Raw genomic sequence first — 14,028 nt, 5'->3', positions numbered from 1 at the left:
GGGGCTCGCGCCGCCAATGCCGCGCGCGCGCGCAACAGAGAGAGAGAGAGAGAGAGAGAGAGGGAGGGAGAGAGCGCGCCTCGCCTCTCCTCGCCTCGTCTGGCGCCGGCCCAGTGCGTGCCTCGCGCTTCGCCCCTCCAACGCCAGCAGCCGGCCCCACGTTCCAAACGGGAAGGAGAACCAACAGCCGCCTCCCTCCCTCCGTCCCCGACTCCCCGCCACCCGCTGCTTACCGGGTCCCGTTCCCGAGTACATCTTTGGGCCTGAGGAGCGGCGGGCGGGCGGGCGGCAGAACGGAGCCCCGATGCAACAAGCGCCGCACAGCCCGAGTCTTCAGGCGGGCGCCTCGCCGAACAGGTTTACTAGGCTCCGCGCCGGGAGGGGGGGGAGGGAGGGAGGGGAGGAGGAGGAGGAGGAGGGTGGGGGGAGGGAGGGAGGGACGGCCAAGGGGAGCCGGGGAGCCGTTGTGGAGCTGGAGAAAAAAAGACAGAAGAGAAGGGAGGGAGGGAGGGAGGGAGGAAGGGAGGGAGGGAGGGCGGGGGAGCTTCCTACTTGCGAGCGACAAACCTGCCCGGCCTGTGCGCATGCTCAGCGCTGACCGCCGCCGCGGCCGTGCGCTCCGGGCGCCGCTCCGGGTTTTCGCCCAGACCCGCTTGGCGCGGGGCCGGCGGCCGGGCCGGCCGGGGAAGGCGGGCGGGCCGGCCGGGGAAGGCGGGCGGGCCGGGCCCCGGGAGACGGCCGCCTTCGATCCCCCGTCGAACGATGGGTCCCCGGCCGGCGCCCCGAGGGCCGTCCGCACGGCAGCCCGCCGCCCCGGGGCCGGTCGCCGTAAGGCCGGTCCGTAAGGCCGGGGGGACGGGGGAAGGAGGAGGAGGGAGCAGGCGGCGGCCCTGGAGTGGCCTCTGGCCACGTTCCCGCCCGCCGGCCCCCCCCCCCCCTTCTCCTGCCTCGTGACAACTGTGTATTGAAGGCCCGGCAGCCGCCGCCCGCGAGACCTCTCTCAACCATCGTGGACCCCGTGGGGAGATAGCACGTTCCAGTTGTGCGTCAGAGCACGAAGGTGGCCTTCCGTTTGCCCCAGGTGACCGGGTGACTTCAGTTCCCTATTTGACCCGGAAGACGGGCCTCTTGGCATTCTCCGCCGCCCCCCCCCCCAACAATGGGGTGTTGGTTCCCGGGGTGCAGCGGCCTGGACAGGGCATCTGAACCTTGGCGCCCCTTAATCCAGAGGTACCTCTGCTTAATAATAATAATAATAGCATTTCTTAATCGTTTACTATGTGCGAAGCACCGTTGGGTGTTGGTTGCGGGGGTGGAGCGGCCTGGACAGGGCATCTAAACCTTGGCGCCCCTTAATCCAGAGGTACCTCTGCTTAATAATAAATAATAATAATAATAATAGCATTTCTTAATCGTTTACTATATGCGAAGCACCGTTGGGTGCTGGCCTCGGGGGTGGAGCGGCCTGGACAGGGCATCTAAACCTTGGCACCCCTTAATCCAGAGGTACCTCTGCTTAATAATAATAACAGCATTTCTTAATCGTTTACTATGTGCAAAGCACCGTTGGGTGTTGGTTCCGGGGGTGGAGCGGCCTGGACAGGGCATCTAAACCTTGGCGCCCCGTAATCCAGAGGTACCTCTGCTTAATAATAATTATAATAGCATTTCTTAATCGTTTACTATGTGCGAAGCACTGTTCTAAGCACTGGGGTAGACACAAGGTTGTCCCACGTGGGCTCACGGTCTTAATCCCCGTTTTACAGATGAGATGACTGAGGCATAGAGAAGTTCGGTGACTTGCCCAGTGCCGGGCTTAGAACCCCTTACCTCTGACTCTCAAACCCCTGCCCTTTCCACTGAGACACGCTGCTCCGCTTGGGGTAGAGACCCGTGCCCCCCCCCCCCCCATGGAGAGACCATTCATTCATTCAGGCGTATTTATTGAGCGCTTACTATATGCAGAGCAATGTACTAAGCGTTTGGGAAGTACAAGTCGGCAACGTATAGAGACGGTCGCTACCCAACAAAGGGCTCACAGTCTAGAAGACTAGGGCTTCCTATTTGGGTATTGTTTTATTAACACAGTTTCTCTGTGAGGAGGAAAACCACTGAACGTCTCCTGCCCACTGTGGGGTGGGCGGGCGGGCAGGCAGGCGGGCAGGCAGGCGGGCAGGCAGGCGGGCAGGCAGGCAGGCAGGCAGGCAGGCAGGCAGGCAGGCAGGCAGGCAGGCAGGCAGGCAGGCTGGCTGCAACTCGGGCCTTACACTGTTTTCCCTCCTTCAGCTTCTGCCCTCTGGTGGCCAGAGCTGGGAAGACAGCCGGGGCCGAACCGAACCGGCCGGCGGACTATAATAATAATAATAATGATGGCATTTATTAAGCGCTTACTATGTGCAAAGCACTGTTCTAAGCGCTGGGGGGGATACAAGGTCATGAGGTTGTCCCACGTGGGGCTCACAGTCTTTCATCCCCATTTTACAGATGAGGGAACTGAGGCCCAGAGAAGTGAAGTGACTTGCCCAAAGTCACACAGCTGACAAGTGGCGGAGCCGGGCTTTGAACCCATGACCTCTGACTCCAAAGCCCGGGCTCTTTTCCACTGAGCCACGCTGCTTCTCCACCTCCTCCCACCTCCTCCTCTCCGGTCCGCACAATAATAATAATAATAATAATAATAATAATGACATTTATTAAGCGCTTACTATGTGCAAAGCACTGTTCTAAGCTGCTGGGGGAGATACAAGGTGATCAGGTTATCCCACGGGGGCTCACAGCCTTAATCCCCATTTTACAGATGAGGGAACTGAGGCACAGAGAAGTTAAGTGACTTTCCCAAAATCACACAGCTGACAAGCGGCAGAGCCGGGATTTGAACCTATGACTTCTGACTCCAAAGCCTGTGCTCTTTCCACTGAGCCACACTGCTTCTCTAGCCTCCGGCAGGCCCACACGGCTGCCCCGGGCCGCGGGACGGTGGACACATGCAGATGAGGTAACTGAGGCCCAGAGAGGTGACGTGCCCAAAGTCACACAGCTGACAATTGGCAGAGCCGGGATTTGAATCCATGATCTCTGACTCCAAAGCCCAGGCTCTTTCCACTGAGCCACGCTGCTTCTCTAATGCCTGCTTTGCTGTCTGTCTCCCCCCTTGTAGACTGTGAGCTCGTTGTGGGCAGGGAGGGTCTCTCTTTGTTGCTGAATTGTCCTTTCCAAGCTCTTAGTACAGTGCTCTGCACACAGTAAGCGCTCAATAATTACAATAGAATGAATGAATGATGCCTGCTACATGTTTTGCTGTCTGTCTACCCCCTTCTAGACTGTGAGCCCATTGTGGGCAGGGAGGGTCTCTTTTTGTTGCTGAATTGTCCTTCCCAAGTGCTTAGTACAATGCTTTGCACACAGTAAGCGCTCAATAAATACGATAGAATGAATGAATGAGGAGGGAGGGCCACCCGAGTAGGGTGACCACTCCAGATCCTACGCCGCCAATTTCTGGCTGAAATCGGAGACCAGTACACTTGGGAGGCGTTTTCTGGTCTCCAGAGCCCTGCTACCAACTCAGCCCAGATCTGGGTTCCTAATGGGGAGGGAACGTTGTAGGAGAGCCAGGGAAAGCATAGAAGGCGGCAGCCAAAGGCCTCAGACCCAGGCCAGAGTGTTCTACAGGGATAGCGGGGGTTTAAGCCCACCCAAGTAATTTGGGTATCTGTTAAGTGCTTACTATGTGCCAAGCATTGTACTAAGTTCCTGAGTGGACACAAACAAGGAAATCGATTTGAACACAGTGCCTGTCCCACGTGGGGCTCACAGTCTCAATCCCTATTTTACAGATGAGGTCATTGAGGCACAGAGAAGTGAAGTGACTTGCCCGAGGTCACACCGCAGACGAGGGGCAGAGCGGGGATTAGAACCCATGACCTTCTGCCTCCTAGGCCCGTGCTGCATCCACTGTGCCAGGCTGCCTCTCACTCCTCCCCACGGACCAACGTAATAGGGACAGGCAAGGCTTTGCCTCTAATAACTGCCATCCCTGGCTCTGGAGCAACCTCCAAAATGTTCATGCCTCTTAGTGAAGTTCTCTGACCTACCACATCAAGCTGTGGAGAGAATAAAGGAAGTTGTGCATGACCTGGCTCGAGTCCCTCTAGAAGAGAGTGCACTCGATTAGGGTTGGCCCACCAAGCATGCTCCTGACCCCATCCTCCTTTACCTGCCCACCCTCCTTTACCTGCTACTCAGGGTCTCGAAGGCCTCCTTCCCCCAGTGACCCCTCTGTCCTCCCCTTTGTTCAGGTCTTGGGCCTGGCTCTCTCCTGGATGGCACCAGGTCATCCCACCGTCTCTTCCCCCACCCCACCCTTGACTTCTGCTGTAGTTTTAAGAGTTAAGTGGAATTACATTGTTTCACTGGGAGAAAGGGGCTCCACATCTTTGGGTCCCTGGGTTCACTCAAACCAGAGGTGGCCCAGAAAGGCTCAGCATAAATTCCAAGCTAAGTAAACTAAACTCTCTAATAAGTGGCCTTTAACTATGTTTTTAATGAGAACATCTTTCCAGAGACTGTAACACGTGGGTGCCTGGTAATTAATCTCACATCATGATGTTTACATCAGGTTCAAGGCTGTGAGCCTGCTGTTGGGTAGGGACCGTCTCTATATGTTGCCAACTTGTACTTCCCAAGCGCTTAGTACAGTGCTCTGCACACGGTAAGCGCTCAATAAATACGATTGAATGAATGAATGAACCAACTCTACAGAATGGGAGTAGATTATCTCCCCAAGTGCTTAGCACATAGTAAGTGCTTAATAAGTCATTATTAGAAATAAAGAGGCTCATGGAAGCAGTGGTTTGCCTGGTGGATAGAGCACGGGCCTGCGAGTCATGGGAGTCAGAAGGATCTGGATTCTAATCCAGGCTCTGCCACTTGTCTGCTGTTTGAGCTTGGGCAGTTTACTTAATTTCTCTGTGTTTCAGTTACCTCATCTGTAAAATGCAGGTTAAGACTGTAAACCCCATGTGGGACATGGACTGTGTCCACCTGATTAGCTCGTGCAGTGCTGAACAAATTCCATTTTAAAAAAAAAAGCGCATTTTCATGCCCCGGAGCAGCTACTTAATAACCTGGAGAAGAGCACCTTACTTACTGTGACTCAGTGTCTTCTTTTGCAATATAGGACCAATGTCAGCCTCTGGCACCACCAAGCTGGACGAGTGACTCCTCTCGCCCCATTCGAATGATCACCTGTGCACAAGGAACTCATTTGGAAGTCAGTGAGAGCCGCAGGGTGTGGCAGAATAAGGTTCTACACAACCATATTTAGAAGCCCTTGAGGTCACATATGAAGAAACCCTAGATGTACAAGTCAGTATTAAAGGTACTGCCTCACCACAGGAAGTTTACAGCAGCAAACTTTCCACAGCCACATGGCAAGCAAGGACTCTGGGGAGGTTCTGCAACCAGTGAGGAGTTTTGGGAAAAAATTTAAGACTGGCTTTTTTGGGCAGTGGGTTTGCACTAAATCTTGTTGCTAGCAAAATTATCTGAATTCAGCCCCAAGCCCTACAAGGCATTTTCTTGTGATCCTCTTTTTTGTGTAATAATAACTAATAATGGTATTTGTTAAGTGCTTACTATTTTCCAGGCCCTGTACTAAGCACTGGGGTGGATACAAGCAAATCTGGTTGGACACAGTCCTTGTCCCACCTGGGGCTCAGAGTCTCAATCCCCATTCTACAGATGAGGTAACTGAGGCCCAGAGAAGTGAAGTGACTTGCCCAAGGTCCCACAGGAGGTAAGTGGCAGAGCTGGGATGATTAGAACCCATGACCTTCTGACTCCCAGGCCTGTGCTCTATCCCCTACACCAGGTTGCTTCTCCACAAATCTTTAAATTACTTGTTATATATTACTTGTTCATGTTGTCTGTCTCCCCCTCAAGAGTATAAACTCATTATAGGCTTGGAATGTGTCTTCTAATTTTGTTGAATTGTACTTTCTCCAGTGCTTAGAACAGTGCTCTGCACATAGAAAGTGCTCAGAAAAATACCAGTGATTGATTGCCCAAAGTTGCACAGCAGACAAGTGGCAGAGTCAGGATTAGAACCCAGGTCATTCTGATTCCCAGGCCGGTGCTCTTTCAGTAGGCCATACTGCTTCTCCTCCCCTCCTTTCCCACATTTAGGTCCAGCTCTGAAACTGGATTGTAAAAGCACTCATACCCCTCTATCCATTGTACAGGACAGTCATTTGCCCATCACAGGTGTTCCCAGTACCGACATGCATTGGTCTATCACAGGTGTTCCCCGTAATCTCCGCTCATAGGAAGAGGGCAGAAGGGCCAGCAATGTCGGTACCGATGAGTAAGAGCTGTGGAGTAACCTGTCCAATCCAGTGGGTTGGCCTTACCCACCAACTTCTCCACAGAACAGGCAGTCTGATCCCTGCCTCCCCCTTCCTGCCCAGCTGGCTCATTTGTCTCTAGAATGGGTGTCTCATGGAAAGTGCACTGCTGAAAGCCAGAAAGGTGAAAAGGGAGAATTCAGTTTCCAGGAAACCGATTGTCTTAATGGACTAAGTGGTAGCAGGGAGTGTTTTCATAAATGGGTTTTTACAGTGCTCCGGGATGGCCTCTTAGCAGGTTGCTCAGCTCTCCCCAACACAGCGGCACTGCTGGAGCGAATAGAAGCAGCTCTGGGGGCAGGTCAGCAGGAGCAGTCCCTCCTTCTCCATCTCCACCGGCAATGAAATGAAAAGGGGCTATGGGGAGGGTAGCAGCGAGAGATGGATCGGTTCAGTCTCCGCTTACTCATTTTTCCACGATCGTTGTACGATAGAGACGGCGTGGCTCCAAAGACCTGTTCCTCCAACCTCGTGTCTGAAAGCCGAAGCAGTCTGCTTGTCCCTCAGGAGCAGCTTCCCTGGAAGAAGGAATGGTAGGTGACTGTTTTGCTGTCTGAGATTCTGAACCTTAATTCTACCAATTTGTTATATGCTGCAGAGTGTTGTTTTCTTAATCTCCAAAGTGGTAGTAACGCCAGTGTGTTTTAAGGCTCGGTTAGTACAAGTTCCTGTAAAATGCTGTATAAATATAGTGCAGAGTGTTTTAAATGCTTCATCATTCTAGTAGGTCTCCAGATGCAGAGCAATCTGATATGCATTAAATCATGACATTCAACTCTTTAATCCTGCTCCTTCACCTGCCAGATTTTCTTTCAAAAAATCAAAAAAGAAAAGAGAGATGAAAAGAGAAAGTGATATCGTTGCCTATCTTGTTTCCTTAGAACCACAGACTTTAAAGGACAGGAGCAGGTATTTGTGTGTCTCGTAAGATGCCAGGCAGGTCTTGGCGAACCCTCGGGCATACACCAGGCATTGTTTTCCCCAGTGGGCCAGCCTCTACCCCTGGAACTAAGTGCTGTTGCTGGGCCCCATTATGGGGGCTCTGGGCAGTCCTGGAGTTGCTTTGGCTGCTGCTGCCGGAGCACCTGCTTCCCAGAGCTCCTGACCACGCGACTTTGATGGCTAGTGCTTCCGCTCAGGGGATAGGGGCACTGCTGGGAACAAGGGGCCCAGCAGCAGGAGCCTGGCCCACCAGAGCCAGAAACTTAAGTGTTTACTTCACACCGTGCAATGGGGTAATTTCAGGGTAACAGTTCCAACGAGGTAACAGTTCCGACGGGTGCCTGTCCCCAAGGGTTACAGAGTCTAAATAGAAGTAAACAGGTAGTGAAGAATAATGGCCAAATACAATGCAACAAAGAATTACACGTGCAAGAGTGTGAGATTACAGTGTTCATGACAATGGAGTCTACAGTAGACCCAGGATCTGAGGCCTTAACTCCAGGGGCCCCTCAAGTGACTTCTAGTCACTGCCAAGCTCAGGGTGGCTTAAAGCAGAGTATATGGGAGTAGTGTGTGGGGGCCCTCGGGCTCCCGTTGCTTGAAGCACAGAGTTTGTTTCCAGACTCCCACATGTGGCTAGTTCCAAAGGTCGGGGGAGGCGGGGCCGGGGGGCGGTTAAGGGGAGGTGTTTCCACCCAGCATTGATGTTGTGGGAGGCTGAGTGGCGGAGCCACCATCAGGAGTGCTTCCAAAAGTTCCCTTCCCAGCCTTGCGTGTGGGCTCTTAACTCGTTCCCGGGTGGGGGTGAGGGGGGGAGGTTGGTGGGTGTGGGTGGGTTTGTGTGTAGTGGGGAGGAGGGAAATACAGGAGAAGGTTAGTGGAATGGCACCGTGGGGTCAGGATGAAGGAGGGCAGGGCAGTGAGAGTGAGGTTGGGAGGTCCTGAGGATGGACCAGACTGTTTTACAATCCTTGTCTTTTTTTTTTTTCCCCTCAACAGTAATTTCCAATTGCTACAACCCAGTGATGTAGCTTGTAACAGGCCTTTATCCTTGTGTCCCTTTGACTCTTCCAGAGATGTTTTCAGTTGTTGGGGTGAGTAGTGAAACTTTAGTACCAGTCATTGTAAATGTAATCCAATGTATTTCAGGTCAAATAGTGGAACTGGGTGTGAGGGCAGAGCAGCAAGCAGGTCCAGGTGCTGTCAGGAGAAGTCGGATTTGGGAGAGAAAGACTGCTTTGGCTAATAAGGAAATGTCCTTGGTATTGATGGCATGAAGAGGCATTCATCATTGGTATGTATGGAGCACTTAACCGTGTACAGGGCACTGTATTTAGTTCTTGGGAGAGTACAACACAACAGCAGTGGTAGACACTTTCCTGGCCCTTAGTGTTTGGAGGGGGCTGGCAGGGAGAAGTCCTTGAGATTTATTAGAAAACAAAGCACAAGTGCAAGGAGTGAAGCAGAGGGGCAAGGGAGAAGTGTGCCATCTTTAACCTTGCAACTGGAGAAGGGGAGTGTTTGCTCAAGATGGTAAAAACAGGATGTTAATGGGAGGAGACTGGAACAGCAAGAGAGAAAGATGATTTGAGCAGTGGCGTTCTGATTGGACAGAAGTAAGGGATTGATAAAAGACAAAACAAGGGGAGGCAGGGGATGTGGTTTTGAAGATTTTCAATGTGATGTGTTATCAGAGAACCAGCTACCGTGCTATGGGGCCCAGGCGGCTCCAGGGGGGTTTGATTAGAAGTTCCCCTCTTCAACTGCTACCAGAGCCGTTGCCTTCCTGCTACCGAAGTGGATTTCATGGCCGTCCTCTGATGCCCAGGCTCTTTCCACTAGGCCGTGCTGTTTTCTTCCTGTACTTGATGTAAGAGGTTAAGTCAGTGATCTCATGAAGAATTCTTGCCCGCAGTAGGAATTGTTAGTTATTGAAGACTGTGGAATTCCTTTCCCCAAGTCCTCCTGCCTCAGAGATCGGGTCTTTGGCTCTTCTGTGCCCATTGGCTACCACAGGCCCTGGCCCTGCTTTCCTTCCCCTGGTTTTGCTGTTTGGTTCTGAATTAGTAGTGCACTCCGGGTGATGGGAATAATCATAATGGTATTTAAATGCTTACTTTGTTGCAAACACTGTTGCAAAAACACGGGGCTTACAGTCTAAGGGGGAAGGAGAACAGGTATTGAATCCCTACTTTACAGATGAGGAAACTGAGGCCCAGAGAAGTTAAGTAAGGTGCAGATGGCACACACATGGCAGAGATGACAGAGTCCAATTCCTCTGACTCCCAGGCCTGTGCTATTTCTTCTAGGCAACATCATCATCATCATCATCAATCGTATTTATTGAGCGCTTACTATGTGCAGAGCACTGTACTAAGTGCTTGGGAAGTACAAATTGGCAACACATAGAGACAGTCCCTACCCAACAGTGGGCTCACAGTCTAAAAGGGGGAGACAGAGAACAAAACCAAACATACCAACAAAATAAAATAAATAGGATAGATATGTACAAGTAAAATAAATAAATAGAGTAATAAATATGTACAACCATATATACATATATACAGGTGCTGTGGGGAAGGGAAGGAGGTAAGATGGGGGGATGGAGAGGGGGACAAGGGGGAGAGGGAGGAAGGAAGGGGCTAACACTGCTCCTTGGGGAGACCCAACCATTTCAATTTGTTCAAAGAGGACACCCTACTAGTCAATCCATCTACCTCCCTGATCTCCAGGCTGTCCCCTTGTCATGGTGGAGGAGGTTCTATTGTGCTCTCGTTCCTGGGGCCACAGGGAAGTGGATTTGGCTGGTAGCAAAATGAAGGATTCTTTCTCAAGGGAAGCAGTATGGCCTAGGGAAAGGAGCCCGGGCCTGGATACTAATCCCAACTCTCTGCCACTTGTCTGTGCTTCGGTTTCCTCATCTGTAAAACAGACCTAAATCCTCCTCCTTCCAATTTAGAATGTGAGCCCTGAATGGGACAGGGACTGTATCCAACCTGATTATCTTTTATCTTCCGCAGTGCTTAGTACAGTGCCTGGTACGTAGTTAGTGCTTAACAAGGACCCGGTTAACCCAGTACTGTGAGACTCATCATTGCCTTGTGGATAGAGCACGGGCCTGAGAGTCAGAAGGACCTGGGTTCTAATCCCAGCTCTGTCGCTTGTCTGCTGGATGACCTTGGGCAAGTCACTTCACTTCTCTGGGCCTCTGGTACCTCATCTGTAAAATGGGAATCAAGACTGTCAGCCCTCTGTGAGGCAGGGACTGTATCCAACCTGATTAGCTTTCCTCTACCCAGCGCTTACTACAGTGCCTGGCACCTAGCAAGTGCTTAAGAAATACCATATAAAATAACTTTAAAAAAAAAAAAAAGACAGCTGCAGCAGGCAGGAGCAGCCAGTTGCAGTTGTGAGTTCTGCCTCCCTCCCTCCCTACCCCATTGTCAGAACACTGGCAACGGCCACTCTGGCATGGTTCACCCCCTCACGCCTTTCTCGGCTTCGCAGAGAGAAGGCTGTGTTGGAAGGACCGTGACCTGGAGAGAAGACAACTAATGAAAACCTCCTGGAGGGCTTCAAAGGTGGGGGAGAACTGAAATCTGGTGGATTTGAAGGGGAAGGGAGTTCCAGATAGGGAAGGAGGGTGAGCAAGAGGCTGTAGGTGCGAGAGGGGAGAGTGAGGCACAGTAAGAAATTTTGCTTGGAAGGACTGAAGCGTGTAAGCTGGGGAGTAACCAGTAGGTGAAGGCAGGCAAATGGAGGGGGACCGCCTGGAAACCAGAGGTCAGGCATTTCTTTGTCTTGTAGGGGAGACTAGGTAGTGATCTGAGGACTCTTACCGTAGGCTGAAGAGGAGGAGTGGTTGGAAGCCAGGAGGCAAATGGAGGTGGAGGGTTGGAGGGAGGCTGATGCAGCAGCCTATCCAGGTGGTAACAAGCACTTTGACCCAGCAGGGATACCCACAAGGATCGAGGGAATGCACTGGAACTGCCCTCTCCAAAACCACCAGTTCAAAGCACTGTTCTGAGCGCTCGGGAGGTTACAAGGTGATCAGGTTGTCGCCCGGGGGGCTCACAGTCTTAATCCCCATTTTCCAGATAAGGGAACAGGCCCAGAGAAGTGAAGTGACTTGCCCAGAGTCACACAGCTGACAAGTGGCGGAGCCGGGATTTGAACCCGTGACCTCTCACTCCAAAGCCCGGGCTCTTTCCACTGAGCCAGGTGAAAACCAAATGCCCAAAGGATACAGATCCAAGAAGATGACACAGAAGGGAAAGAGATCCGGGCTAAGCGGGGAAGGCCTCCTCGAGGAGATGTGACCTGAATAAGGCTTTGAAGGTGGAGAGAGAGTTCCAGGCCAGAGGGAGGATGTGAGAAAGGGGTCCGCGACGGGATAGGTAAGATCGGGACACCGTGAGTAAGCCGGCTCTAGAGGAGCGAAGTGTGCAGGCGGGGCTGTAGTAGATCAGAGATGTGGGGGGCGGGGGGCGGGGGGCAGGCTGAGTGCTTCAAAGCTGACGGTAAGGAGTTTGATGTGGAGGTGGATGAGCAACCACTGGAGGTTCTTGAGGAGTGGAGAGTGTTAGGAGTGTCATCATTTTTCCTGACTCCAGTATAGAATCCCACGTTTCATCCCCTGTATTGAATCTAGTTGTCTCAGACGGTCATGTCTAGCAACAGGTTGTGTCCAGTTTGACTTAGCTGTTGGCATATATCAGAGGCCCTCCTAATTCAACACCCCAACCAAATTCTAGAAATCAAAACCCAATGGTGACCCACATGAATAAGCTCGTATTGGCTATGTGGAGGAATAATTGGAGGGGTGAAGTCAACCCTTCCTGTGCAGCAGCTAAGGGTCTGTCTTTTGGGAATCAGTGGTTCTAGCGTTAGACCAAGTAGAGTGACAGAGGAGAGTCATCCCCTAGTCAGCCTTTGGGCTTGCTGGGGCTGGGGACTGTTCATGTCAGCCCCCCTCTGGCTCCCAGATCAGCCCCCTTTCCAGATGCCTTTGGGATAAATGGGGTTGAGAGGTCACGGGTTCCATGCAAAACCAGGGAAACATTCCAGGCTGAGAGCAAAACAGAAAAACTATTACACCAAGCAAGATCTTAACTGGTAACACCTTTTTAATAGGTCAAAGTAACTGTACAGTTCATTATATTCTTCCTGAGAATAATTTATATCCCCCAACAAACTAAAGGGAGTGTTTTTTGTGTTTAACAGAACACATGGCAAAAGGGGGAAACCAAAGAAAACAAGACTGTTCAGCTCTGCTCTGCCTGCTAGGCTGGCACTCCTCCCTGGGAAGGCAGGCAGAAACAAAGGTGGGTTAGTGAACTAGAGCAGATTGAAATGAGGAAACATGACTTTAATCTTTCTTGATAAATTATATAAAAATGGGGAATGGGTATGGTAAGAGCCTCTCTTCCCAGCCCAAGTTGGTGTTTGCTCTGGGACAAAGCAGCATTTCTGCTTCCAAGAGAAAATGCTGCTACAAAAACTGGCACATTATTCTGGTGAAAAAGACAAGAGTTTTCAGTTGTGTTCTATAAGCTAGCTTTCAAACCCAAGGCTTGACACATCCACGTGAAAGGGAAAAAGGCAGGAGGATGAAAAGGAGCTTAGTTGGTTCTGACATGACTAAGGCCTTGAAAATATAGCTTTTATTTTCTTTCTCTGTAAAGTGTGATTAGCATATTGCAACTTAAGTGTTTAATAGAAAATTCCAGTCTAGATAACTGTTCTGTGGGCAAAAGAATTCTCAGCCCTTGGGTTTCCCAGAATTCTTCCATGCTGTAGCTTGGGCAGCTCTGGCATTAGAGTTTAATTAACCCATTGATGATGCCTGGCCCCATCCATTCTCTCCAATGATGAGGGGGGAGGGGAGGGAATCACATCACTTTCCATGATTCTTGAAAAATGCCACAGTGGATTCCCAGGCCAGTTTTTTGCATGATGAAAAGAAAACACAGTATAATTTTGCTAACGAGGGAGAGAGTCCTATCAAGTGTCGCCAGCCCAGCGGAGACGGATTGAGGGGTTGGGGTGGGGGGCAAGAGATAAATCCTCCCTGCTGGTGCAAGGCTGACACACCACATCTTCAGAAGAAAAAGAAAGAGAAGTGCCTCCTCCAAGGTTTAATGGGGCCTGGCCTGCCCAATCATTTTCAAGCGGGCTTGATCAATGACATCGAGCAGGTTTTTGGCATCCACGGCCAGCGCGTGAGCAGCTGTGAGCATTTGTTTTTTGTATTCCTGCTGGAGGCTGGTCATGACGTACTGCTGGGCTAGTTTCATCTTGTTGATCAGCTCCCCCAAATCTGAGTTAAGCAGCTTCTGTGCCATCTCGATCTGGAAGGAAAAATGGAGAAGATGCAGCGTCAGAGAGCGGATTGACCGGCCATGGTTTACGTGAGGTGGGGTAAGGAGACTGGGCTCTGTGTGACCCTCTTCCTCCCACCCGACCAGTCCCTGGAAGGAGAGACTCCGCCCTACCTCTCGGTGAGTGCTCGCTGGGAGGATGGGCATGGTCTCATCCACTGTCGCCAGCAACGTTCTCAGGGCCAAGCCGACTTCCTAAAATCCCCCGGCAGAATAAGTTCCAGAAAAGTCATAAGCCGCCAACACAGTAAACCCCCGTCCCTCTTTGTGACAGCAGGTTTTAGGGGTATTCCTTCCCCATCTCA

At 51.5% G+C, this 14,028-nt stretch overlaps 2 protein-coding genes and 1 long non-coding RNA gene across 16 annotated transcripts in view; 1 reads left to right on the top strand and 2 right to left on the bottom strand.

The window, feature by feature from the left end:
- The window catches only part of AGO2 (argonaute RISC catalytic component 2), a 75,164-nt gene extending 74,896 nt beyond the window's left edge, over positions 1-268 (bottom strand). The window contains exon 1 of the mRNA XM_038760021.1: positions 234-268. Within this exon, the coding sequence (XP_038615949.1) occupies positions 234-255 (22 nt within the window). The 5' untranslated portion in view covers positions 256-268. The remainder of the gene's footprint in view (positions 1-233) is intronic.
- A 5,491-nt stretch (positions 269-5,759) lies between these two features.
- LOC119939971 lies at positions 5,760-11,347 on the top strand. 3 transcript variants are annotated; one of them, XR_005454868.1, is made up of 4 exons: positions 5,760-5,794; positions 6,836-6,934; positions 8,343-8,637; positions 10,851-11,347. It is a non-coding gene; the product is annotated as an uncharacterized LOC119939971 (long non-coding RNA). The 3 variants fall into 3 exon arrangements; XR_005454867.1 differs by lacking the exon at positions 10,851-11,347 and having other exon boundaries at positions 8,493-9,485; XR_005454866.1 differs by lacking the exon at positions 10,851-11,347 and having other exon boundaries at positions 8,343-9,485.
- Positions 11,348-12,451: 1,104 nt separating this feature from the next.
- The window catches only part of PTK2 (protein tyrosine kinase 2), a 144,761-nt gene continuing 143,184 nt past the window's right edge, over positions 12,452-14,028 (bottom strand). For all 12 annotated transcript variants that reach the window (XM_038760708.1, XM_038760700.1, XM_038760701.1 and 9 more), the window contains 2 exons: positions 13,838-13,918; positions 12,452-13,693 (listed from right to left, as the gene is read on the bottom strand). In XM_038760708.1, coding sequence (XP_038616636.1) covers positions 13,481-13,693; positions 13,838-13,918 — 294 coding nt within the window. In that variant the 3' untranslated portion in view covers positions 12,452-13,480. The remainder of the gene's footprint in view (positions 13,694-13,837; positions 13,919-14,028) is intronic.

Source organism: Tachyglossus aculeatus, chromosome 18, assembly GCF_015852505.1.
Source record: "Tachyglossus aculeatus isolate mTacAcu1 chromosome 18, mTacAcu1.pri, whole genome shotgun sequence".
Lineage (NCBI taxonomy): Eukaryota > Metazoa > Chordata > Mammalia > Monotremata > Tachyglossidae > Tachyglossus > Tachyglossus aculeatus.
Note: the sequence above shows the minus strand (reverse complement) of the source record. Positions and strands in the feature narration are given on the sequence as shown.